This window comes from Nomascus leucogenys, chromosome 17 (genome assembly GCF_006542625.1).
Source record: "Nomascus leucogenys isolate Asia chromosome 17, Asia_NLE_v1, whole genome shotgun sequence".
NCBI lineage: Eukaryota > Metazoa > Chordata > Mammalia > Primates > Hylobatidae > Nomascus > Nomascus leucogenys.
This window is the reverse complement of record NC_044397.1, coordinates 28,288,169-28,314,604: the sequence shown is the minus strand read 5'-3', so window position 1 is coordinate 28,314,604 and position 26,436 is coordinate 28,288,169. Positions and strand designations below refer to the sequence as shown.

At 35.1% G+C, this 26,436-nt stretch overlaps 2 protein-coding genes across 2 annotated transcripts in view; one reads left to right on the top strand and one right to left on the bottom strand.

The window, feature by feature from the left end:
• Window positions 1–7,483: 7,483 nt before the first annotated feature.
• MMADHC (metabolism of cobalamin associated D) lies at window positions 7,484–25,497 on the bottom strand. The gene is made up of 8 exons (XM_003274953.4): window positions 25,350–25,497; window positions 24,777–24,837; window positions 19,895–20,039; window positions 17,229–17,446; window positions 14,239–14,344; window positions 13,518–13,648; window positions 8,934–9,020; window positions 7,484–8,017 (listed from the first exon to the last, which is right to left on the bottom strand). The coding sequence occupies exons 2-8, from the start codon at window positions 24,783–24,785 to the stop codon at window positions 7,823–7,825; spliced, it is 891 nt and encodes a 296-aa protein (XP_003275001.1). The 5' UTR covers window positions 24,786–24,837; window positions 25,350–25,497; the 3' UTR covers window positions 7,484–7,822.
• LOC101178038 overlaps window positions 24,844–26,436 on the top strand; it is a 291,177-nt gene continuing 289,584 nt past the window's right edge. Inside the window, exon 1 of the mRNA XM_004090886.2 lies at window positions 24,844–25,536. Coding sequence (XP_004090934.1) covers window positions 25,203–25,536 — 334 coding nt within the window. The 5' untranslated portion in view covers window positions 24,844–25,202. The remainder of the gene's footprint in view (window positions 25,537–26,436) is intronic.

Sequence of the window (26,436 nt, the reverse complement as noted above, 5' to 3'; positions counted from 1 at the left end):
TTGCAGGGTTTTTTTTCAATATGCTAAAATATTTTTTGCTTCTTAGAGACACTGTCTTGAATTAACATGGACTTTTGGCTAATCTACATAAAACTACACTGTAGGTTAACCTACATTTATTCTAAAAAAACTAACGTAAATAGAGAGCAATCTAGAAGCCAAGTGCTCATTCATTTGAGATTAATTGCCACTTCAGATCACTAATTCATGCTCCAGTGTCCCAGGAGAGTTAATTTATTTCCCATGAGTGACCACTTGACTCAGAAGGTATTTTAATTCATCCAGGCTTCGTACAGGACAAATCTTATTACTGTAACTTAGTTACACTACCATAAACATAGTTTCCCTTTCTCAGCTTGTTTATTTAGTACCAGAAGAAAGTCTCCTCTGTGACCACTGGTGACTTAACTCAGTTTGAATGGGCACAAATCCAGCAACTGACAACATTGTGTGACGCTGAAAATGGAAAGTTAAAGTTTAAAATAACTTTAAACAAGGGTAAATGAAGTCACATTCACTGTAAGCAAACAAGGAATAGACCTCATGTCCTTCTGCAATCAAAAAGGGATGTGAAAAATAAAATTCTTATAAAATTATTGATTTCAATGTTGAGGATCTTAGTCACAAATTCAAAACAAACAGGAGAGATAAAACAGAAATTAATAACAGTAACCATGAACCTTCAAAGGCAACAACCTGAAATTATAAACTGATGATGAGCCATGGAGGCACTGTTTAGCCCGGAAAATGCTGATTTTCTAGGGTACTCAAAGCTTGTACCCTTTTTGGCTTTAGTATTTTTTTTTTGAGTCCCTCTACAATTTTACCATTAAAAATAACTGTCATTTGATAGCAATGCTGTCATTCACACAGTCACCAGATTCAGTAAATATAAAAAGGAAGACACTAAGATAAGTTTTAATTTCAGATAAAAAAATTTTTTTAGTATATGTACTATTCAATATTTGGGAGACAGGCAGTGTATTTCATTAAATAACCTATCACAATTGTGCTGATAAAATAGTGCTACAATTATAAAACCGGTTAAACTAGTCTGAAACTACGGTCATGCATATCTTAACTACAGGGATACATTCTGAGAAATGGGTAGTTACGAGACTTCATCATTGTGTGAATATCAAGAGTGTACAAAACCTGGATTGTATAACCTAGTATACACCTGGCTTCTAATGGTATAGGCTATTGCTCCTAAGCTAAAAACCTGTACAGCATGTTACTGTATTCAATACTGTAGGCAACTGTAACACAGTAAGTTTTTGTGTATCTAAACATAGAAAAGGTACAGTAAAAATAGGACTACTATCATATTTGTGGTCCAACCTTGACAGAAACATTCTTATATGGTGCATGACTTCAATTAAAGATCTCTACAGCAGGTTTTTGGATTAAAGCGGATACATGACAAAGCTCCAGTTTGACCTCAACAAATCTCGATTTACTCTTCTGAATCATCATTAATCAGCATCTAATTCACATCTATTACTGAACATCTATGTGACAGGAACTGTGCTCAACCATTCTTCCTGTAACAAAACTGGACTTTCTGGCAGGCACTTTTTCGTGAAGTCTGTGACAAGGATGACTTTAAACTATTTAAAAACTACTAAAAATTAAATTTGTAGCAAAATGGCATATACAGCTGAAACATAAGCTGTTGAGTACAAACCAGGGTTTAAAAAGTTTAATACCTATTTTTGTACTACTGAATTGCCACTCATTTTAAATAGTGGCAATTTAATGACACAAAATCTTTATACTAGAAGATGTAAGAGGTTGTAACTTAAATATAATCCTATCTACATAAAATTAAAGCAATTAGAGCCTCTATTTTTATATAGAACGAGATCAAAGCAGATTATAGCATTGCAACCCTACCTGTTTAGTCTATTTTCATTTAAAGGAAACAAAGTTAGTGACTATGCCATTTCATATAAATACACTGCCCAAAATGCAACATTTCATGAAATAACTGAAACAGTGAAAGAACTGTTAGATTGATTGATTGAGAGGAAATCTACATGGATGACTCAATGTTAGAAACCCTAAGCATGATTTAACTATCCAAGGATTAAGAGGTTCTGGGAAAACTCTTAAAGCTCTTGGCAAAAATGATCATGCTATAAATAATGTAAAACATGTCTAATAACAATATTAGTAAGAAAAATAAAATGCTTTGAAAACTTGTTTTATATAATGTAAGCATTAATGTATAATTAAAACTCTAGCTAAACATTTAAAAAGAAAGTAATTTTGCTTCAAAATTTCCTTTACCTATAAATTTTAGTCCTTTTTAAAAACTGGATTCAGTTTAAGGGCCCTTTGCTGGCATCATTTATTTTTGAATAGGTTCTCCCACTATTTTGAGTGGATTTGATTGTATTTTTAAAAATTTTATTGGAGTATACTACACATACAAAAAAGTGCACGTAAGTTTGTACAACTAAATTCATCATGTGGTCAATACTCAAATTCAGAAAAACAAAACATCACCAACATTCCAGAATCCTCTTTGTCCTTTCTTCCAGTCAATTCTTCCTTTCCCAAGGGTAAGCACTATCCTGACTTGTAGCAGCAGAGTTGTGTTTTTGTATTTCATATTAATAGAATTACATAGGATGTACTCTTGCGTCTGGTTTCTTTGGTATATTATTACTTTCATCCATTCTGTTGCTAGTTATAAAGCATTTATTCTCATTATTATATAGTATCCCATTACGTGAATGTGACACAACTGATATATAAATTGACAAAAAAAATTCTGGTGTGCATTTGAGTAGTTTCTTACTTTTGGTTATTTAGCAACGGTATAGAATTTTACATGAGTAAACATCTTTTGATGAATATACACACACACACACACACACACACACACACACACACACGCATTTCCGGTTGGTCTATACCTCAGAGTGAAATTGCCAGGTCTTAGGGCGCATTAAGTCTTAGAACTGTCAGTTTTCCAAAGTATTTATACCACTTTACATTCCCATCAACAGAATTTTAGGTTGTTCTACATCTATACTATAACTTGGTGTATTTATTTTTTTCATTTTTCATTCTGGTAGAGATGTAGTGGTATGGCATTGTAGGTTCAATTTACATTTCTGATGATTAATGAAGTATGGCACCTTACCATGTTTATCGACCATTTGAGTATCTTTCCTTGTAAATGTTTCTTTATTCTTCTGCTGGTTATTTGCTTACTGATTTTAGGAGTCTTTATATATTTTGAATACAAGCTGTTTATTGGATATGTATATCGCCGGATTGTTGAATATGTATTTAACTCTGCTAGCTGCCTTCTCCTTCATAATGTCTTTTGATGAATTAAGAGTTCTTAGTTGTTTTTTGTTTTTGTTTTTTTGAGACAGTTTTGCTATTGTTGCCCAAGCTGGAGTGCAATGGCATGACCTCAGCTCACCACAACCTCCGCCTCCCAGGTTCAAGTGATTCTCCTGTCTCCTGAGTAGCTGGGATTACAGCACCACCACACCCGGCTAATTTTTTCTATTTTTAGTAGATATGGGGTTTCTCCATATTGGTCAGGCTGGTCTTGAATTCCCAACCTCTGGTGATCCGCCAGCCTCGGCCTCCCAAAGTGCTGGGATTACAGGCGTGAGCCACGGCGCCTGGCCAAGAGTTCTTACTTTTAACATGATCCAATTAATCATTTTTCCCTTTATATGATTATATTGTGTTCTCTTAAAAACAAATCTTTGTCTACTTCAAAGCACAAAGATTTTTTTTCCCCCTAGAAGCTTTAACCTTTCACATTTAGAATTGGAATCAAAAGTAATTTTGATGTGTCATGTAAAAGTAAAAATACATTTTTCCTATATGAATATCCAATGGACCCAGCAATATATACTGAAAAGATCCTTCCTTTCTCACTGCACTGCAGTGTCACCTTTGTGATCAATCAAGTGACCACTTATGTGCTTTTTATAGTAGTTACATGGTTTTAACTGATTATAATTTCCAGTAATGAATGGAAGACAAATGCTCAAAGTCTCAAAAAACAAAAAATGCTCAAAGCCTTAAGTCTAGATAATTAAGTTATAGTTTACATGTATTCTGAGAGGGCAATGAAAACCCTATGAAAAAGTTCAAAATATCCTGGTTAGTAATGAGAGGATAAGAGGAAAGTTATTACTGCATATTCAATGGTGTGTTTAAGTTTAGTAGGAAATTGGGTCCTTACTTTCCAAGTAGGGGAGGCAAGATTGAAGACAAAAAAAAAAAATACAAAGGAACTGTGTACAAAATCGTGTGGTGGAGACCAAGTACTATACAAATTAAGGAAAAGACCAGTGAGGGATGGAAGAGCCAGGAAAGGTTACATAGAGGAAGTGCGACTCAAATCCTTGAACTGATTTAGGCCTGATTAGGTCTCTCTTAATGCAAAATATTAGAGCCTTCATTTTTCTTTTCTATAGCTCCTTAATACATTAAATAAATTAGCAAATCTGACTCTTATTTCCTTAGATGCCTCTAATCCACCAACTATTACTGAGTTTTAGAACAGACCAGAGGTTCTAACCCTGAATGCACACTGAAACACCTGGGGAACCCTTAAAAAGTACTTATGTCCAAACCTCATCAGACTAATGATATCAATCTGTGGGTGTGAGGCCAAATCATCAGTATTAAATGCCCTCAGGGGATCTAAATGTACAGTTAAGGTTGAGGACTTTGAATCAGTGGTTCTCAACCCCAGTGATAAAGTTGTCAGATAAAATTCAGAACACCTGGTTAAATTTGACTTCTGATAAGCATGTATTTTGTCCCATAGGAGAAATTTAGCAATAACTGAAGACATGTTTGTCATAACCATGGATTGCTGTTGGTATCTAGTAAGCAGAAACTAGGGAATGCTGCTAAACTTCCTACAACGTCTAGGATAGGCCACACAACAAAGACTGGTTCAAGACGTCAATAGTGCAGAAGTGGATAAACCCTGCTTTGGAGCAACAACAGTCACAAGGATAATATAGAGTTGGAACTAAAGAGAGAGTTTTGTTCAAATGTAAGGACTAGGTTGATATTACAAGTAACAGGAGCCCAAGACAGACATGAAGGTTTTAAACTTGAAGCTAGAGAACTATTGTTTGAAGTCTAGCATTCTATAATTTAATTTTTAGATACATGTTTCAGTAAATTTTCAAAGAAATTCAAAGCACATAGCGTTCAATGTAATGAATTCCTAAGTTTATGAAGTGGCAGCATTTATTAGTTAACCTGAAAGTTCTTTCACTTTAAATTCTGCAACTCTTTGATATTTTTAATCAGACACTTAATAGGCTTCTTGATTATGACCATGAAGAGTGAATACAGAAAAGAAACATATATAACTAATGGACTCACGGCCAAGTCCCAGTGGTGGGTCTTAACACTAGCTGTGTGACCTGATGCAAATGCTCCTGTTTCCCATTTTGTCTACTATCAAATGAGGAATGTGGATCACATGATCTGAAAGATCTCTTTCAGCATTTAATTTCTATGTGCTTGATAAATTTTCATCTATGTAACCAGCATCAAAGAACAAAAATTCCTAAGTTCTTGTGAAAACATAAATTTAACAACAAACTTTTTTTCAGTGACAGATCTAATAGTAATTTCAATGGCTCAGTCTTATTTTAAAAGGTAGCAAATTTATGTTTAAGATACATAATTTTACAAATTCTTTCTTGTCCACAAGGTCCTGATCAAGTGAACAAAGTTACCTGAGGTGTTTTTTTCTGTGGTATCTAATAGTCAACCACTTTCTATTATTATCATTCAGTAAGAGTTCCTTGGGTTATATTTCTAAAAACCTGAATCTTGCCGTAATACTTCAGAAAAAAAAGTTTTTAACAGTTACTGCTGATCATATTTGTTTCTGGAAATCCTGTTAAAAAGCAAGTTGATAGAGTCTCGCCACCATGTACCCTATCTCAGTACAACAGAATGCACAGACTTAGCCACCTACAGGGAATAAGTATCATTTTCGATCAGTAAGTGACACTTCATAATTGTTAAAGCAAATGTTGAAATTTCAAGGGAACCTGCCTTAAAGAATGGTGCAAGGTAGGAAATGGCTGAATAAGCAAAATATACATTAGAAATAATGCAAGTGGTGCAAGGTACTTGACCAAATTCTGTATTGTGTAAAGCTGTCCTCTGTACTGTGGGATGTTCAGCACTAACCCTGTCCTCTACCTACTAAGTTCTGTAGCACAACTCCCCCATATCTCTCTAAATTGTGAAAATAAAAAATGTCTCCAGACATTGCTAAATTTCCCTTGAGGGGCAAAGCTGCCCCAATTCAGAAGCAATGAGAAGACAAAAACTAGGCAAACAAGTTTGATACCATATACAATAATAGGAATTTCACAATGTTGAGTAAAAGCACCCAGACACTGAAGTGAACGCATTATACAGTTTCATATATACATATATATGTTCATATATGTATGTATACATGTGTGTATATATATAAAACGTGTGTACGTATACACGTGTATGAGTGTCTGTCTATTTATAAAGCATCAAGACAGGCAAAACCAACCTATACTAAGGAAATATGGACAGTGGTTACTCATGGAAAGGGCAAGGGCTGGGGGCAAGTAAGTACCTAGAAGGGAGCAGGATGAGTGTTTGAGGTATTCTGTGTTTTGATCTGGGTGCTGGTTACATAGATAAAAATTTATTGAGCACATATGACATGTGCATATATATATATATATATATATACACACACTTCAATAAATGTTCTTCTAAATGCTGTGGCAGTCACTACACTTCATCATTTCAAAATGAATGAAAACTTTCTAGCTCTATATCATAAGCAACACCTCTTATCAAATGACATGTTAACTAAGCTAGGGGTTTTAAAACAAGGTGTGATTAAAAAGTTATCTCCATGTAGTCCTTTTCAAAACAGGCATTTCATGAAAAGAAGAAAAAACAGAAAAAATCTATTTCAATTCATTTTGTGGAAGTTACTTTTACTCCTTAGATCTGCCTATTTCTATTTGCAAAAGCTTCAAAAATGAAAGATGAAGTTTATGATGCTGTAAAAACAAGCTTTGTCTCAAATGAGGCACCTCTGTAAAGTACTGCAGTTTCCACCTATTGCTAAAACTGAAAAAACAAATTTGGCAGTTTAGGCACAGTTTTATTTATCTGTCTCAACTCAGGAGTTAAGACAGAATTACCTTTTTAGTAGGGGTAAGGACAAGACTCATATGCGTTTAAAGATGTATTATCCTTCTTCTTTTCCTGAACATAAATTATTTCAAGGTAATACTTGGACTGGTACCACAACACTTAATAGACAATAAAGATAAAAGAAAATTTGAAAATGTCTACAATGAATCCAAAATTCTCAACTGCATTATTAAAAAGAACTTTAAAAAGATTAATATAGAAACTTTTAAGAATCAATAATGGTATTTAAAAAATATTGTAATGAAAACACACATTATTGTAACCAAATGTGTGATTTATTTCAGGAAGAAAATAATTAAAACTGAAGCCTTTTTCCAATAAAGGGGAGAAATAACAATAGCAGATCATACCCCGGTTACAAGCTAATTACCACATCCTTTACAGTGTGGATGTGCTCAGTGTGTATCCAATGATATGAATAATGAACATTTGTGATTTTAAAATCCCAAATCACTTGCCAATGTTGTAAATTCATAAATGCTGAAATAAATACTTGGAAATAAGTATGTTTTAAAAACTTTAGTCTGACAGTATTTATAGATCAACCCAAATATTACATACAAATAGTACAGCAAATAAATGGATATTTCTGCTAATTTCCACTTAATTTCTTCATAATATGGCTGTCTGGTGTTGCATTAGTGAAGATACTCCCTACAACTACATGGGTACCCCAGAGACTATGACGAATCACTTTACAGCATCCAAGGTCATCAACAGAGAATCCTAAATGTCGGTAGCGTTCATCAGTTTCAAAAAGAGTGTTGTTTGTATATGGTCCAAAAAACTGAGGAAATAAAAATGAAATATTTTCATTAGTAAGAAAGACATTTTAGTAATAATTTTCAGGTAAACATGAACACCTATCTACTTTAATACTCCAAATATTTAAAAAACTAAATAAGTAAAAAGTCACATGCAACACTTAAACTGCCTTAACACCCCTTTCCCCAAATTCCTATGCATTCCGGAAATGTGAAATGATCTAGCTAATTACATGTTACCTAGAATCAAATGCATAATACTGCATCCTTTAAAGATGGAATAAACCCTAGACAATTATCTACAGTTCACCATCATTTTCAAGACAAGGAAACTAAAGCCCAAGCAAAAGTTTTTCATTTCTCGATTATATTTTATTTGACTTTGAGAAGAAATGGTATATATTCCTATCTTAAGATTCAAAAAATGATTTAATTACTACTTGTTACTGAAAGATATATCCAGAATTTAAAATGTGACTAGTGGTAGTTCAGTTATTTCTTCAAAGTATAACCTTATAAATGTTAATTTCCAAAAATTTACTGGTCTAAGTATTTATTTTTACCACCTGTATTTTACTCAATTAATTCTAAGAATAATTATTTCTTCCTTATAGAAACTAGACTGTACCAATTTATAATTTTTAACTTATAAAAAGTAAACACACTAATTCAATGCAAATCAAATATATAATATCTACTAGTGAGAGCAGAAAGTAAAAACATTTTTAATTAAAAAAATTAAAGTGATGGAGAAACTTAACTGTGAGTGATGGAGGTCTCTCAAAAGTTGTGAATTCAACTGACTCACAGTAGTACTTCTTTGGGTAAAACTGTGAGATTTTTAAAAAGTCTTAATCTATTACCAAAGTTATAAACAAATTTTATAATAAAAATCATCTCTACTAAACATAATCTGATTTTCAAATGATAATTACTCACTGCCAAACCAGATGATGGGTCAATAAAGTCAGCCCAATAACCCTCAGTTCGAAGGGCATAGCAAATTTCCTTAGCACCACTGATGAACTGCAATGGAAGTCACAAATAATACACTTAAGATAGCATTACTAGAAATTGTTTTATTTTTAAATAAAATTTTAAGTGACTCCCTTGTTTCAGAAAAGAACTCAGGATTAATAAAAAATAAAAACCAATGGCAAATTAGACTGTAAAGGCGTAAGATTATTTTTACCATTCCAGAAGATAATGGTTAATACAACACTTTATTTTAAAAAGACTGAATTCTATACTTTTTCTTCTGAGTTCTTTCTTACTTTATGAACTACTTCTATTCAGTTCTGTACTACTAACTTCTGAATCTGTCATAAACTATCAACTATGGTTGCTATTTTGTATTACTATGGTGATAACAGAAATAGGTAAAATACTAAATAGGTATTTTAATAGAAATAGGTGAGGTCAGGAGATTGAGACCATCCTGGCTAACACAGTGAAACCCCCATCTCTACTAAAAATACAAAAAAATTAGGCAGGCATGGTGGCAGGTGCCTGTAGTTCCAGCTACTTGGGAGGCTGAGGCAGGAGAATGGCGTGAACCTGGGAGGCACAGCTTGCAGTGAGCCAAGATCCCGCCACTGCACTCCAGTCTGGGCAACAAAGCAAGACTCCATCTCAAAAAAAAAAAAAAAAGAAATAGGTAAAGGAAAATAAAATGCTCTTAGTGAAAAGATCTGAAACATTCATTCGTTTAAATGAAAGGTGTTTAAAAACATTTACTTGTTTGTGTCCTTCAATATACATCTATCTACTCACATAGTCATGAAATAATTCTGAAAAGACACATAAAAATAATATAACCTGGTAAATGGTGTACCGAGTTAAACAAGGCACTTGCTTTTCATTATATATTCTTCTCTATCTTTTATATAGTATACAATTACTACTACCATGTGCATGTATAAAAATTTTGGTCTTACCATCCTAACTTGTAAGATATTTTATTAGCTTTATCAGAAGTCTAAGTAGTGAAAAGACAGTAACAAATATTAAGACCAGATTACACTGTTGAAATAAAGAAGAGATCATGAATGTTTAAAAACAAGGGCACACAGCTGCTCAGGAGGCTGAAGCAGAACTGCTTGAACCCGGGAGGCAGAGGTTGCAGTGAGCCGAGATCAGACAGAGATACTCTGTCTCAAAAAAAAAAAAAAAAAAAAAATCAAGGGCACAGTTCCACTTCTGGCCATAACAGAGTTAACAGGTACTGAACTCACCATCCTGTTGTAAAACTATAAAACTGATCAAAATATACAAGGTAACTATTTTTAGACCCTGAACAACAGGTGAGACAAGACTATAATCTTTGAGAGAAGGGAAACAAATGAAGTAATCCCCATATGTGCTACAGCTTTCTGTCTGTGGACATTTGCCTATCACAGGGCAAAGAACTAGAGCCCCAGCAAAGTGATGGTGTCATTGAAGCTGAGGAGGTAGAAAGCAAGAGTTCCAGACAGCTGAGGCACCTGGGATTTGTAGGGCAAGGTACTGGAAAAGAAGGATACATAAAATAGGCTCCTGAGTTAGTCTGCACAACTATTCACCAGGGTTTCTTAGCTAAGGGCTGAGCTGTGCACTCATGAGGCAAGATTCCAAGAGGCCTAGAAATCCACGTGTCACGCAGTGCTCGGACACATGGATTTCTGACCCACCCAGAATGAAAAGACCTTACTGACCAACTCTGGTATTTCAGCTGAGATCTCCAAAAGTCCAAGCCTTACAAATCAAGACTATATTGTAATTTAGAGGTTAGTAAGCTACAGCCCAAGGGCCAAATCTGATCTGGTGTCTGTTTGGATAAACAGTTTTACTGGACACAGCCATGGCAATTCATTTACATATTGTCTACAGATGCTTTAATAACACAAGGGTAGAGCTGGGTAGCTGAGACCCTAGGGCCTATAAAAGCTAAAATATTTACGATTTGGCCCTTGTTAAACAGATTTTATGGGAGCTCCTTGTTTTGGACTAGCCTCCTGCACTAGGTCGCAAGAGATGAGACCAAACCAGAATGGAGTCACTCATACTAGGTACCGCCTAATTGAACTGAATTCTGAAACAGACTAGTTTTCAAACAAACAAACAAACAACAAAAAACTCAGGAGATTCACGGCAACCAATCATAATGGGCCTAGTTTACCTGAGCCAGCATAAGAAAGCCACCTGTGTTTTAACCCTATAAGGAAAGTAACTTTGTTTCCTATTTCTGCTTTATCCAGCCCTTTGCCATCTATAAAGCCAACCTCCTCTGCTTAGCTGTTTGTAACACTCAATCTATTTTACAGAATGAGGCGTTGCTTAATTCTAGAATTTCAAATAAAAACCAATTAGATCTTTAAATTTGTTATAATTTGTCTTTTAACACCCTTTATAGAAAAAGTTAGTTCATCTAAGTTTTCTCTTAATACTTGCTTGTAAACTAACAATAACCATTAAGATAATACTGTATTCTTTAGATTATCTTCCATATTTAATATTTATTGCTGTATTTTATTAATCCTCATAATTCTTAAAAATAGGGAAAACTACTGAATATGGCTTAGAAAATAGTCATTAGAATGTATTTCAATTTAATGAACAGATGTGTCATACATAAACACTACAAGGAGAGCAAAACAATGCAATGCAATCAAATGTTTACAAAGGTTAACTGAAAGAATCTCAAATTAACACAAAAAAAACCAGCTGAAGTATTTTTCTTATGATTTCTGTTCACCAACACTGACATCTGCTGGAAAAAATTAGAATAGATTTAAACCATAAAATACCAAATATTTACTTGGAGAGCTAGGTGTGAGTCCAAAATAATCACGAAGAAATCTTTAATCAAAGAAACTCTTTTTACAGAAAATAAAGTAGCTTCAGTCATTACAAAATTAAAACTCTCAAGATGAAGCATGTTGCCATTCAAAGCCCTGAAACTGGTTATAGGAAACTTAGAACTATACTGGAGTCAGTATCAAATTAGGTTCAGAATCTTAAACTGACCAAAAATTAGAACTGCTAATGCAACATACGTGACAATATACTAGCACTTCAATGATAGTGATGAGTATATATTTACTAAGCATTATTTTAATATGTAAATAGAAAACATCCTATACCTCTCTATAACTCCCTTGTTAATTAGTATAAAATATGTTTGTGATTGTTAAAAACCACACAAATTCTATCAGCAGCTATATGACATTTAAATGTGAAACTACAATGTTGTTGAATATGTAAATTACAATATACTTTTACAAATAAAGACCATACATCTAATCCCAAAGAAAATATAAAATACTTCCTAACATCCTGCACAGAAATCACTAAAGGGATTTTTTAACTCAAGTTAGTGACTTGGGCCCCTTAGCTAACCTGAGTTGGAAAGAACTGCTAACACCCAGGGTAAGCTAGCGTAACAGCATATATACTAGAACAATCTTTTTGATGGGCAAATTGGAAGTGTCTTATCAAAATTTAAAATGTAGATACACAATGATTCAGCAATTCTCTATTTAGGAATCTATAGATATTAGCATGCATAAAAGTATTTGTAAAAAGACTGTCACTGCTTGCTGCCTATAATAGCAAAAGTTGGATTTTAAACTTATAAATGACTAAGAAACTTCTTTTATAAGAGATGGGAGGTATCACTTTGTTGCTCAGGCTGAAGGGCAGTAGCACCATCAAGGCTCACTAGAGCCTCGACCTCTCAGGCTCCAGTGATCCGCCACCTCAGCCTCCAGAGTAGCTGGGACTACAGGTGTGCACCACTACACTGGATAATTTTTTTTGTAGAGACAGGGTCTCGCTACGTTGCCCAGGTTGGTCTCAAGCTCCTGGACTCAAGCAATCCTCTGGCCTCAGCCTCCCAAAGTGTTAGAAATATAGGCGTGAGCCACTGCACCCAGTTAAAATTCTTAAATAAATTAAAAAGTTTATGGTTTACCCATGTGATATAATACTATGCAGATTTTATAAAAAATGAAATATATCTATGTGTAAGTATGGAAAAATGTCAAAGCATACTTTAGGTTAAAAGCAAACCACAGAAAAAAATGTGGGTATACGTTATTATACTATTATTGTATTGCATACTGTTACTCTTTACTCTTGGAGAGAGCTGGCATAATTTTCACTCTTTATTTTGACATGTTCTAAGCCCAGGAGAAAGGTGATAGAGATGGAAGGGAAGATGGGGAGATGAAGGGGGAGATGGAGAAGGAGGGGGAGCGGGAGGCTGAGGGAAGAAGGATAAAGAGTTAATTTTACCTTTTTGTCATTTTCCAAAATAGACTTTTTAAAAATAAATTGAGGAAAGCAATAAACAGAATCTAAATTTTTAAGGATACTAAAAAAGCTGCACTTTTATTCTCAAAAAAGATGTAAGTCCTTTAGTATTACAATACTTTGGCAGAAAATGAATAAAGGGTGGAAATGACAGTCATCATTTTAAGACATTGGTCACTGTTACTTAAATAATGACCATAAAATTAAATTATTAGCAATTGAAGGAATTACCTTTTCTAAGAGCACTTCTCTTTCAATTTCTACTTCTTCACTCCAGACAGTCATATCATTTTTAGTTTTCTGTGTTACAGTCAGAATCATTAGTTTGCTATTAGCTACTTCTGGAAACAGTGATTCAAAATCTACAAATAAAAATAAACATTCCAGGTATAAAAGAATTTGATTTTTAAAGAACAAATTTTTAAAGAAGGATAAAAGTACTTCTTTAGAAAAATGCTGATTAAGTAAAATTACTGTGGTCTTAGATTATTTTTATAAATGTATGTTATTTTTGAAAAGGGTAAAATTAACTTAGTTTTGTTTACTTCCGCTTTTGTTGGATGAACTGAAATATTACTACCAACAATCCTGAAGGGTAAGTAGGATTACACATTATTTGGGGTTAATATAATTTTCAAAAATGCTTACTGTTAAGATTCTTCAGTATTATATTAACTCATAAAATTATAACTCTAATAATCACCCAGGAGTAAAAATTACTTTAGCCTTAGGAAAAAAGTTATTAAAAATTTTACTCTTCCTATCTAACAGCAGCATGAGGTCAGATGTCACAGGACATTTGAAAGCCTTTATCTTGGCCATGTAATCACTTCCAGCCAGATACAGTAAAATATAATATTAAGGTATAGAGCATTCCAATTTCTATAGAGTACATTATTCAACATATTAAAAAAATTAGTAACAGTGTTTCAAAGTATAAAGCATGACATACCTTTTCGCAGCAATTCTGGACATGTTTGTATTGCACACTCTACTCTGGCACTTTCAAAGTAAGTTTCTGCACTGTTAATTTCCTGTTCAACAGGTGCATCATTACCCTAAGGGGAACAAGGATGTAAGTCAACAAAATCTGGAGTTCAAATAAAATGGTATCTTGCCTGTTATAAACTTGTCTTCCTTAGAAAGCTTTTTGTTTGTTTTTACGATAATTATAATCTAACTGGGAGGTAAGGTAATAACGTTTTCTCATTTACTCAAACTTTTCTCTACAATGAATATAAGATTTGGAAGTTCAAAAAATGTGAATACAGCAGAGCATGAATATATAAATATACTGATATTCTAAAACTTGCTATGAGCAGAAATTGGCTAAGTAACTAAAATGTCATAATGTGTCTCATGTTACCTCTTCTATTTTATGGTAATATTTATCTTTTCTTCTATAATCTGTAAAAGGGGGATAATGATACTAACTTACAAGATACATGACTAAATAATACAGCCTTTCCTACAGGAAGAGCTTAGAGGCTTTTATTCAACTGAAATTTACTGAGAGCCTACTATACATCAGGGACTATGACAGGAGCAGGCGCTGCAATGGTAAAAAATTCAGTCCTCACTCTCAGCTATTTCAGGCCTAATAAGAAAAAATAAGCACAAGCAAATAAATGTAATTAAATATGACAAGTGCTATACAGTTATGAATAAAGTCTTCTAGGGGCATAGATGAGGAAGAAACTTACTTTGCTGGGAGGAATCAGGAAATGATTGAAATGGTGATATTTGAGCTACAAGTTAGTTAATGTGTAATGTCTGACAGGTAAAAAATAGGTGGTATAGAGATTAGGAATTCAGGAGGAAAAATAGTCCAGCAAAAGATAATAAAGTGCAAAGACATAGAATGGTGTATTCAAGAAAAATGGCAAGTACGTTGTGGCTGGAGTGTAGAGGGAATTGGAAGTAGTGGCAGATAAGGTGGGAAGGATAAGGGATCAAAATTGTGAAATGCCATTTAGTCAGCATTAAGAAATTTGGACTTTAGTCTACAGGCAATGAGAAACAGTAATATCAAATACAAAAATTAGCCAGGAATGGTGGCATATGCCTGTAATCCCTGCTTGTTGGGAGGCTGAGGCACGACAATTGCTTGAACCCGGGAGGCAGAGGTTGCAGTGAGCAAAGATCGTGCCATTGCACTCCAGCCTAGGCAACAGAACAAAACTCTGTCGCAAAAAAAAAAAAAAATATTGTGGGCTAGAGATTATTACTATCCTCATTTGACATATAAAGAAACAGGAGTGGGCAGGCGCAGTGGCTCATGCCTGTAATCCCAGAACTTTGGGAGGCCGAGGTGGCCAGATCACGAGGTCAGGTGATCGAGATCATCCTGGCCAACATGGTGAAACCCCACCTCTACTAAAAATACAAAAATTAGCCGGGTGTGGTGGTACGTGCCTATAATCTCAGCTACTCAGGAGGCTGAGGCAGGAGAATCACTGGAACTAGGGAGTCGGAGGTTGCAGTGAGCCAAGATCGCACCACTGCACTCCAGCCTGGTGGCAGAGCGAGACTTCATCTCAAAACAAACAAACAAAACAACAACAACAACAACAAAGAAACAGGAGCTTAGAAAGGTTAAGTAATTTCCTCGAGGTCACAAAATTAAGTTAGTTGCAGAGTCAATCTTTGAACCCAGATTTATTCTATCTTCACTGTGTGTCATGCTACAATGACTCTAAAAATCCAGGTAAGACAAAGAGGCCTTGAACTCTGGGAAAGAATTGAAAGGACACTAATATTTTAGGAGCAACTTGACAGAAAAAAGCGATGTGATTTTTATATTATTTATAGTGATATGATGGAGAGAGAAGGTTGGTGCTATAAGTTTTATCTTAGGAGAGAGGGGAGGATGGTTATTCCACTAATAGTATTGGTTATACCGGAGTTAGGACAGGTTTTTAAGGAAAAAAAAGATTACTTCAGTATTAGACACACAAAATCTGGGGACTTGTGAGACATCCAAACAAAGATGGTTCAGTAGGCATACAGAAATATAGAACTGGAAATGTCAGAAATAGAAATACTGAATTAGAAATTATAAAAACATAGACTGTGGAGGAGGCCAAGGGATTAAGTGACCAAGGGGTGATTCAAACGAGAAGGTGTAGGACAGAAACTTAGAGGAAATGTAATTTAATTGGCAGACAGGAAGAACAAGGAGCCAAGAAGGCTGAGAAGGAATTATCTGAGATAAAAAGACAGGACAGGTCAACTGTGTCTCAGTGTCAGGTCATCTAATATAACTCAAATGTAAGGAATTGCTGCTGCTTATAATATGGCTTTGATAAAAAAAACAAACTCAGCCTAAAACTATGCAAAAATATGAAAAATGATAAACATCAGGGGTTTGATAGAAACCCTGAATTGTATGTAGCTTTCCACTTAATCATAAATGCAAGTTTAAAATGTTTAAAAATGTAAAAGAAAAAAAATCCCAAACCTTAAGAAATTGTTTAAGAAAAAATAAACTTATGAAACTGGTTCCTTTTTTTTTTACTATATCTGAACAATTTCAGAGACCTCAAATTTTTCTTAAGCTTTTAAATGGCTAGAGGAATACAGAACCAGTTGGAATTAGATCCATATACAAATTTAATTGCCATTTATTAAAAGTGAAAAACAGGGAACCTAAATTTCCAGTATACAGACATAATTACATTATGTATATCTAGAGTAGGTACTTAAAAACATATTTTTGAAGAAATATTTTAAAAATATTATAATCTACAGTAAAAAAATTACATAGCAAACACTTTGTAGAGGACAATGCCAAGTTTTCCAAAGCTATATATGCTGTTTTTGTATATACATGTATTGGAATTGATTTTTTACTTTTTCAACAAAAGTAATATGCTTATAATAATCAAAGGTCATATAGCATTAACAATCAGGAAAGCACAATAAATGTTACCAACAATTTACCTGAAATTCATTCACATATTGTGCCATCACAAACTCATGTCTTTCACTTGATAAAGGTTCTGCTAGAACATCAGGCAAAGTTTTATGAACCAGGCTTTTCTTCTGTGAAGCAGTCCCATTGAGGTGACAATCAAAACCTATGTTCCCAGGAAGCTGGAACCTCTGATCTTGAGGTCCAAAGGGTCCCATAGTTTCATCAGGCCACACTGTTCGAGAGCCTGAAGAGAAACAACAAAAGGAACAGTTTCTCCTTAATAGTCAAGTATACTGGTAGACTGAAAGAATGCTCTTCTTAAAATTATGTATATTTTTATCTAAAAGATATTTAAAATCTGCTTTCCCATGTGAGTATAAATAGTTTCCTATTGTTTCCAAAACACTAATTAAAGCAACTGATTGAGAGAACACAGGCAAGTCCGTTATTAAGGGAAAGACTGAATAAAATACTCTAATCCATACTAAGAAATGCTTGAATGTTATTAAAAAGAAGACAAAAAACCTTTACGTACTGACACTGAATGAAATCCAGGAGACAATGCATTAAAAGAAAAAGCTAAGTCAAAGAACAGCATGTATAATAACATTTATTTACATCCTCATATTCACGTATTGTTTTGTTTTTGAGACGGGTCTCTTGTAGTACAGTGGTATGATCGCAGCTCACTGAAGCCTTGACCTCTGAGGTCCATCTCAGCCTCCAAAGTAGCTGGGACTGCAGGTGCACACCACTATGCCCAGCTAATTTTTGGTAGACACAAGGTCTCCTCCTCCCTCAGCCTCCCAAAGTGCTGGGATTACAGTCATGAGCCACTGCGCCAGGCCCATGTTTTTAAGTAAAGAGAAGATCTAAAATGAAAGACGCTAAACTTAGTAATGGCCGTCTGGGGAGGCGCATTCTGCTGCTGTTATCTGGTGGCACAAAACATGAATGGGAAAAAAAATCATACATCATGTGACCTAATGCTCTGTTTACCAGCCACATGAGTTAATATGGATTGCAAATACAGAACAGACCACATTACTTTATTCACTTAAAACTTTAAAAAATTCCTAACTGATAAAAAATTCAAAGATTCAGAAAAGAATAAAGTAGAAAATTAATAATTACTCAGAGTAGAGATCTGGGCTTAGAGAAACAGAGGGACAACTGCTATGCATATTACTTAGCAATAAAAATAGATATTTAAAAATATCCTGTCAGAGAACTAAGTAACTGAAAATGGCCATGTCAGTATGGCTGCCTCATTCCTGTATCATGAGCCACCATATCCCTCTTCCACACTTAGGACATACATCGCCCATCAATCATGGAACCATTTCCTGCTGAACGCAGACAACGTCTCAAGATTCTCAACATAAACACTCTAGTCCAATGCCTCTCAAACTCTAAAGATGTACTTAAGACACATCTGGGATCTAGTTTAAATGCAGATTCTGATTTAATAGGTCTGGAGTGGGGCTCAAGATTTTGCATTTCTAACAAGCTCCTAAAATGATACTGATGCAGATCATGTTGAATAACAAGGCTCTATCTAGACAGCCACTAATGACTACTCAAGTCACTTCCCAAGAGAAAACCTGTTAGCTATTTTTGAACAAGATGGTTTTTAAAGGTCTAACAATCTCTAGTTCTCTTTACAGAAAACACGCGTCCCATATTAACAGTAGATTTGGGCAGTGCATTTGAGCATATGTTTACTGGTCATTTCAGGTTTTCTTTTCTGTGAAAGGCCTATTCATGTCCTTTTGTTTTCTGATTTTCTGTTGGGTTGTCTTTTCCTATTGATCTATTATAAATTCTTTATATATTCCAGATACTAACCTCTTATATAATTTGAATGGCAAAATCTTTCATCTATTATAAATATATGGTTAGTCTTCAGGTGATGTAAATAGAGAGTTACAAAACTTGGGCAGGATGGAAGGCTCTGAATGCTCAAGTAAACTTAAATTACATTGTAAGTAATGTGTGCCATAAAAAAAGGATTCCTAATTTAGGACACATTAGGTTAAGTTTCTAAGAGTCTTTAATATTTTAGTGTGCATTATAAGCCTCCAAGACAGGAATATGGCATGTAGCATTTCTCAAACTTACCTACCACAGAGACTATCCCCCCTACCCCCACTTTTTCTTTTTACCTTGAACAATGCTTCATGGCTTGAAGGTAGTCTGGGAACTACTGCTGAAAGCAATGAAAGGTAACAGGTTTTTCAAGAAAGGGACATGGTTAAAATATTTTAGAATGATTAGCACGGTAGTGGTGTACCAAACAGATTAGAAGAAACAGAATTTGTAGAAAGCAGTAAGTTCAATAAACACTAACACATAAAAAGTACAAGGTACACTTATGAAATTTAGCAAAGAGTGGGAAAAAATAATAATATGGTTTAACAGGACCAAAAGGAGATTTGTTTCAGGGAAGACTCTATGTTTCAAGACAGAAAGAAAAGTTTAAGAAGTAAGTTTTAGAAACCAGTACTTATTCTTTCTTCCTTTTTTATACTGTAGCTTTCTGACATAAATATATTTAGGCAGAGCTGTAATTCATTTTCAACTGAATAAACACAACTTTAGAAAAATCCATTAAGCCTTAAGAAGAAATATTAGAGGAAATTAAAAATGTTTTGAAACAATTTTAAGTAAAGCAATAACAACTTTCACTTACATATATCTGGAGGTGCAGCAGCCACATGAGACTCATCCGAACCTGACGATCCTGCAGTCGAAAAGGCTTTGGGATTGACAACCCTTTTAACTAAAGAGCAAAATCCTGGGAGATAGGAAACCAGTCTGGCTCTGTTACAAAGCACCTAAAAATGACACAAAATTAAAATTATTTGTTCTGAATATAAATGTTATACTTACATAGACAACCTCTGGCAAATCTTCACACTGCAAGGTTCTTTTAAAACCAACATTTATTCTACTTTTACTGAACACCTACTATATGAAAGCATTATGTATACTTGTAATTTTAAAAATAAAAATAAATATTAAAAAAACAAGTAATCAGTTAGTTTGGGTAGTCTATGTACTTTTCAATAAAGGCTAGAATTCAAGAGTGCCACACATGAGAGAACAGACATCTAAAAGTTGTCTTATTTAGACACAACACTAAAAAGGTAGTACAACTAACAAGATTCTTCTATCCTCAATAAAGAACTGTCAAGACATCTCTTTGGACCAAAATCTGTTACTTTCGAACTTTTCTCTCTTTTACTGCTATAAATTGCGCTTAAATTCTCTCCCATACTGTCCTTTCATTGTGGTTTCATGGCAATGTCTGCTTTTCTCCATTTCAGCACATATCTTTGTGGTACATTTTCTCCTGCTTGTATGTTCACTTACTAGACTGTGAGGTCATGTATTACATGGATGAATGTGTAAGTATCTTTCATTCATAAATTTTTTAACAAAGTACTTGGGTCAGAACAATTTAATGCAGGGATTGGCGAACGACTTCCCAATACAGCCCACTGTTTTGGTAAATAAAGTTTTACTGTAACATAGCCATACTAATTTATGTACTGTCTATGGTCACTTTCCCACCATAATGGCAGAGTTAAGTAGTTACAAGAGAGATTCTATGGACCACAAAGCCTAAAATATGCACTATCCGGATATTTGTATTAAAAACACACACATACACACATACACTGGCAACTCTCAGTGAAAAAGATAAAAGAACAAATATCAAATCATCTGTGAAATGCTATGAAAATGTTTGAATAATTGTTAAGAAATCCTTGGGAGAAAAGGTAGTAAGTTTCATGGAGGATATATTAAGTTTTGAAGACAGTAAAAATTTTCTTGGGAAAAGGTGCATTTCAGTGAGTGACTTTCAGGAACAAAGGAACAGAGAAATATTTCATTGAGGGTGGGTATAAGAATGCAACAAAAAAGGTTTGAAATTGAACTTATGGGCAACTATAAAAGACTGTATATTTGACACAGATGGTAAAGGGCTTGTTACATCAAGATAGTAAGTCAGAATTTTAATTTGTAGGCAGGAAAGAGTCAGAGTAAACTGACAAAAAAAAAAGGCTGTTTTGAGAAATGTACCACTAAGGGCAGTATAAAAAATGGACTGGAGGAGGAGTAGAGAAGTGGTGTGAAAATTAGTTACCAGCATATTGGAAAAATCCAGCCATCTGACACTTGAGAATTATTCTATTTCCCTTTCACAAAGTACAGTATTCTAAAATCCAACCTATTTTTTTCTTCCACCTTTGTCACTATAAGAGTGCATCGTAACTGGCCTTTTTGCCTTTCTGACATAATTTCCTACAAATTTACCCTCCCTTCCCCTACTCTACTTTTCAATTACATAAAAATATCTCCCCAACATTTCCCATTTCTCTTCATTCTTTATACTGCCATAAGAATTCTTCTGCTAAAAGATACTGTTTCCTTATCATTCTAGAAAATTCTAACAAATTCTTACTTTTTCTTTAAGACCTGGATAAATATAACCTCTTTTGTGATACATGTCTCCAAAGCATTCTGTCTACCTGAAAATTTAAGCAGCTTCTCTTGGGGTCTGTACCCAACTTGCCCAAAGAAACAGGTAATTATTTGGTTTTTTACTTACTAAACAAACTCAGACTTTTGGGTGTTTATATAATACAAATTTACCTTTACAACTAAGGATATTTAAGAGAATGCCTCAGGATCTAAAGGAATCTAATATTTCAAATTCCAAAAATATTTTAGCAAGGGCTCAAAATAAGCAGCAGCAAAATAAAAGATTATCTGAAGTGGCCAATATTTGAGAGCATGTAATAGTAATAATCAATCTATGTTGGACACTATGGATCCAAGTTCTATAGTAAGTGCTTTACATATACATTGTTTTACTTCATTTCCATAACAATTCTGTATACTATTATTAGAACTAGTTTCAGCATGATTAAACTACAATCTGCAATTATTCACATCGTTTCACAAGCAAAAAACAGAAGGAAAAGGTCATCCAAATTATTTCAAAAATTGCCTATTATTATTTATTATTTTAGCCTGTCTACCAAGCCCATTAGATTATATTTTGACATTCTTTTCTTGGTGATAGAAATTTAACAAAAGTTGTATAATAAAATATGAGTTTTGTTCCTAGCCTAAGAAAATCCAATTACCACATTTCATTTTAATAGCAAAATAAACCAGCATCTAAACTGCCCACTGAAAGGAACAGTTGATGAGAGTACTAATCTGTTTCAAACCTTACCTGTTAACCTTTAATATTCTCAAATCTTGGCCGGGTGCAGTGGCTCATGCCTGTAATCCCAGCACTTAGGGAGGCGAAGGTGGGTGAATTACCTGAGGTCTAGCCTGGCCAACATGGTGAAACCCTGTCTCTACTAAAAATATAAAAAAAAGCCAATTAGCTGGGAGTGGTGGCGAACGCCTATAATCCCAGCTACTCGGGAGGCTGAGGCAGGAGAATTACTTGAACCCAGGAGCCAGGCTTGCAGTGAGCGGAGATTCCGCCATTGCACTACAGCCTGGGAAACAAGAGTGAAACTCTGTCTCAAAAAAAAAAAAAAAAATCAAATCTGTAATTGTGGAAGTGGAATATTTTCTGACAACTTGACAGATTTTACGACTGGTTCAGCTGGTGAACATAATTAAAAATAATAGCCAAAAAGCAAGTCAAAATTACAGCAGAGAGTTCATTCTAGTTTCAGGATAAGCACATATTTTATATATGATTAAATTCAAACTTCTAGACTTGGGAAGATGACATGCTATTATGTTTTAACTGTAAAATCCTTATTTGTATATAAAGAGAAAGTGCCTTTTGTGCACTGCCTTAGGACTAAGTTCTGCTTTTGATCATGGAAGGAGAAAATATGGTCTGTACAAAAACTAAAAACTGGTAGTTTATGTAGTGCATCCACATCTATCCAGACATTTTTGTGCAGCCCACAGTGTTGCAAGGTATTTGAATTAAATACAAACATTGAGAAATCGAAATATTTACACAAAAGGTCCAGAAATTTGGCTCTTCTTGAAAACTCAGAAGATCTGGCAGTATTGGATTCACATAACCAAATGGCATTAGTTAGCAACAAATCACTGTAGCTAAGGGAAGGCTGCTCCCCTTTTAACGGAAAGGCTTTGTCATAGTCCCCACGAAGGCTTCTTAATTTACCTGTCTAGACTCTGAAACATGAACATTTTTGCCCCTTGTTATGAAACACCTATCTGCATATTTCATTAGTAACATCCATCCAGAATTTACAATCCATATAAATTAACACAAAAATTGTTAACGTACATTTGCATACTGAAACTTAAATTTATTTTAATATGAACTTCTAACAAAAGACTTATAAAAGGATCTTCCCTACTGAACTATTATAATTTATTCATTTAAACCAAAATAAAACCAGGTCAAATAATAGCATTCTATTCTACTTCAATTAATTTCTCTCCTTTGAAAGTACCACATACTTCTTTTACAGCATTCTCTTTCTGTGCAGGTTATGGGTAGGCAAAAATTCACCATAGAACTTGGCCAAGACTAGCAATCTATTCTTATGACTTGTCTCTATAGTCACACTTTAGACTTAAATATCATGTTCAATTACAGAAATAGCATCCTGGCTAACTGCTGCCATATAAATCGTCCTAGCATACAGGTCTAAGTGAATAATCACAATTTAAAGAATAAAGTCTAAATTACTGAGTTCGGCATTCAAGGCTCTCATTTACTTGGTACCAACCTCACAATTCAACCTTATCTCCCACTTATCTCTTTCATACATCTTACATTCAGGTTGGCAGGCAGCAATGACTTTTTAGTTTTTCAAAGGGGTAGGCGGGGTGGGGAGTTCTTTGAATATACCTTCCTGTCCTTCCCGCTCATATTTTAGACTATACAAATCCCACCTACCTTTCAAACCTCAAGTTAAATGTTTCCCTCATGAAGTGATCCCAAACCCCTCTCCACAAAGCCTTGAATCTGCATTGCACCTTCGTGTAGGTTCTCAAAAAATTATTACTTTATACTTTAATTGTAGCTGTTTTTATATATATATGTCTTATGACCGCTACACATGAATTCTATATATAGGATGTGTCTAATCACTGGAAAGTTACAGTCAATAAATATCTCTGGTGTATGAGAGTAACTCCTGTTCTTATTTTGTAGGATTTGGAAGGTCACTTCCAATACGGAAACTGTTTTAAAAAAAAAAAAAAGAAAAAAAAAAACCCTTCAGTTTAGCTAACCCAAAAGCTAAAAAACGGCCTAAACATAGATTCCAATATTTACTGAAACGCTGTATTTAAAAAATACCGAAAGGGTGCTTGAATTTCCACATCTGTACAAATGAAATTGTATAAATAAGTGTATTTGCAGTGAAAAGAATGCTACCATCTTCAATGCATAACATAATTTCACACCACTTGCTTCCCTTGACATTTTTGATACATTATGTCTAACACTATGCCACGCAATGACATCATAATTAAACCCGTTCTTTCATTTCCTAACATTCCCAAACTAGTTTACTATGCTGATTCTTAGGAGATAATTTACTCACATTGGCCATCTCCACTGGAGAGGTTAGTTCGCAAAATAGCTTTCCTTTGGTAAAGTTATTCCTGGGAAACAACACAACAAAACAGACGAGTGACCGATTAAACTCTAACAACAGACAACTGAGGTAACGTCCACTCTTCGAAGGTGTGTCCTCCACCAAGTCAGGACCAAAGTCCAAGCTCTCCCCGTACCCTAAGGAGGCCAGAACTCGCCCCCATGCCGGGCACAGATCCCCCAGGCCCGAGCGGGCGGTGCAGCTCAGAGCCCTTCCGGTTTACAGCCGCGGAAAAACAACTCGGACCAGATCCGGGCGGGGAATGAGGGCTGGGCGGCCAAAATTCAGTCCCGGGGATCGAAGCGGCTGCTTTAACAGAGGTTGGGGCTGCGTAACAATAGCTCCAGGCAAAGCTTCGGGCTGATCTGAAGGATGAGGAAGCAGAAGAGACTAAAGACAGAGGGACAGGATGGCTGGGGACAACGACAGGGACCCAGTGAAAATACGGGCAATACCGAGGGCTGTAACCCTAACACGGGCAAATTTGGAGGGGCTAACATGGGCGGAAACCATCCGTACCAGTCACCACCACTCTCTCCAGCTGTCCCAGAACCTGACTCTTCCTGCCATCAAGATGGCGGCGGCGACGGCAGCGGTGGTAGCACCTACTCTGGCGGTGAGCAGGCAAAAGAAGTTGCTTCCGAGCGCGTCGAACCGATGATGCGCACGCGCAAAGTAGGCCTACGTGGAGCCGACCTGCCATTGGGTAAACGCAAGGGAGGAGAAAAGGTGGTGCAGGGGTGATTTGGGTGGATGGAGAGGAGGGTTTCCGAACTGCGTTAGGCGGGTCAAGTAATCTTCAGTAACTCCTCGATGCGTTTGATAGTCCTCCCAACTTAAGCCTTCCTTACTGCCTCCAGGAGATACAGTCTTCTGTTCTTTTTGTCATAGTTGTTTATTTTTCATCGCTGTTTTTGAGCATAGGGCACTTACCTCTTTCTGTGTCCCCAGCCCTACCACAGTGCCAGGTTCTCAATATGCTCAATAAATAAATATTAGGCGATTGATTTGTAAATCGTATATCATTTCATGTATCTAATACTTTTTAAAAAATTGATTAAAGCCCATAAGCCCTATTTTATTCCAGATGTCCTTAGTTTTCCACCTGGTATTCTTTTCCATTCCAGGATCCTGTCCGGAGTACGTCACCATGTCTCCCAGGCTCCTCTGGACGGTGACCGTTTCTCAAACTTTCCTTGTTTTTGATAACCTTAATAGTTTTGAAGCGACTTATCGGTCATTTGGTCAAATGTCCTTCAATTGGGTTTTGCTTGTATTTTTCTCATGCATTAACTGAGGTTATGGGTTTTTTTGAGTTAAGAGGTAAGGTAAAGTGATCTTCTCATCACGTCATATCAAGAGTATATACTATCAACATGACTTATTACTGTTGATGCTAACCTTTATCACCATTATTACAGTGTCATACAGAAAAGTTTTATAGTTCTACAAAGATCCCTTTTGTTTCATCTAGTAAGCCCTTCCACCTCTCTATGTAGGGTTTGTCAGGTTTCTTCACTGTGAGGTTACTCTTTTTCTTTTCCTCTCCATACTATACTCTTTGGAAGGACATCACTCTGTGCAGCCCAAACTGTAGGAATGGGAA

Bases quoted from the DNA above. Each gene is read 5' to 3' on its own strand.
- MMADHC (XM_003274953.4), bottom strand. The intron at 14,345-17,228 runs GTAAATTGTTGG...TGTTCCCCTTAG, and splicing joins AATATGTGAATGAATTTCAG to GGTAATGATGCACCTGTTGA. The intron at 8,018-8,933 runs GTGAGTAATTAT...TTATTTCCTCAG, and splicing joins ACCCATCATCTGGTTTGGCA to TTTTTTGGACCATATACAAA.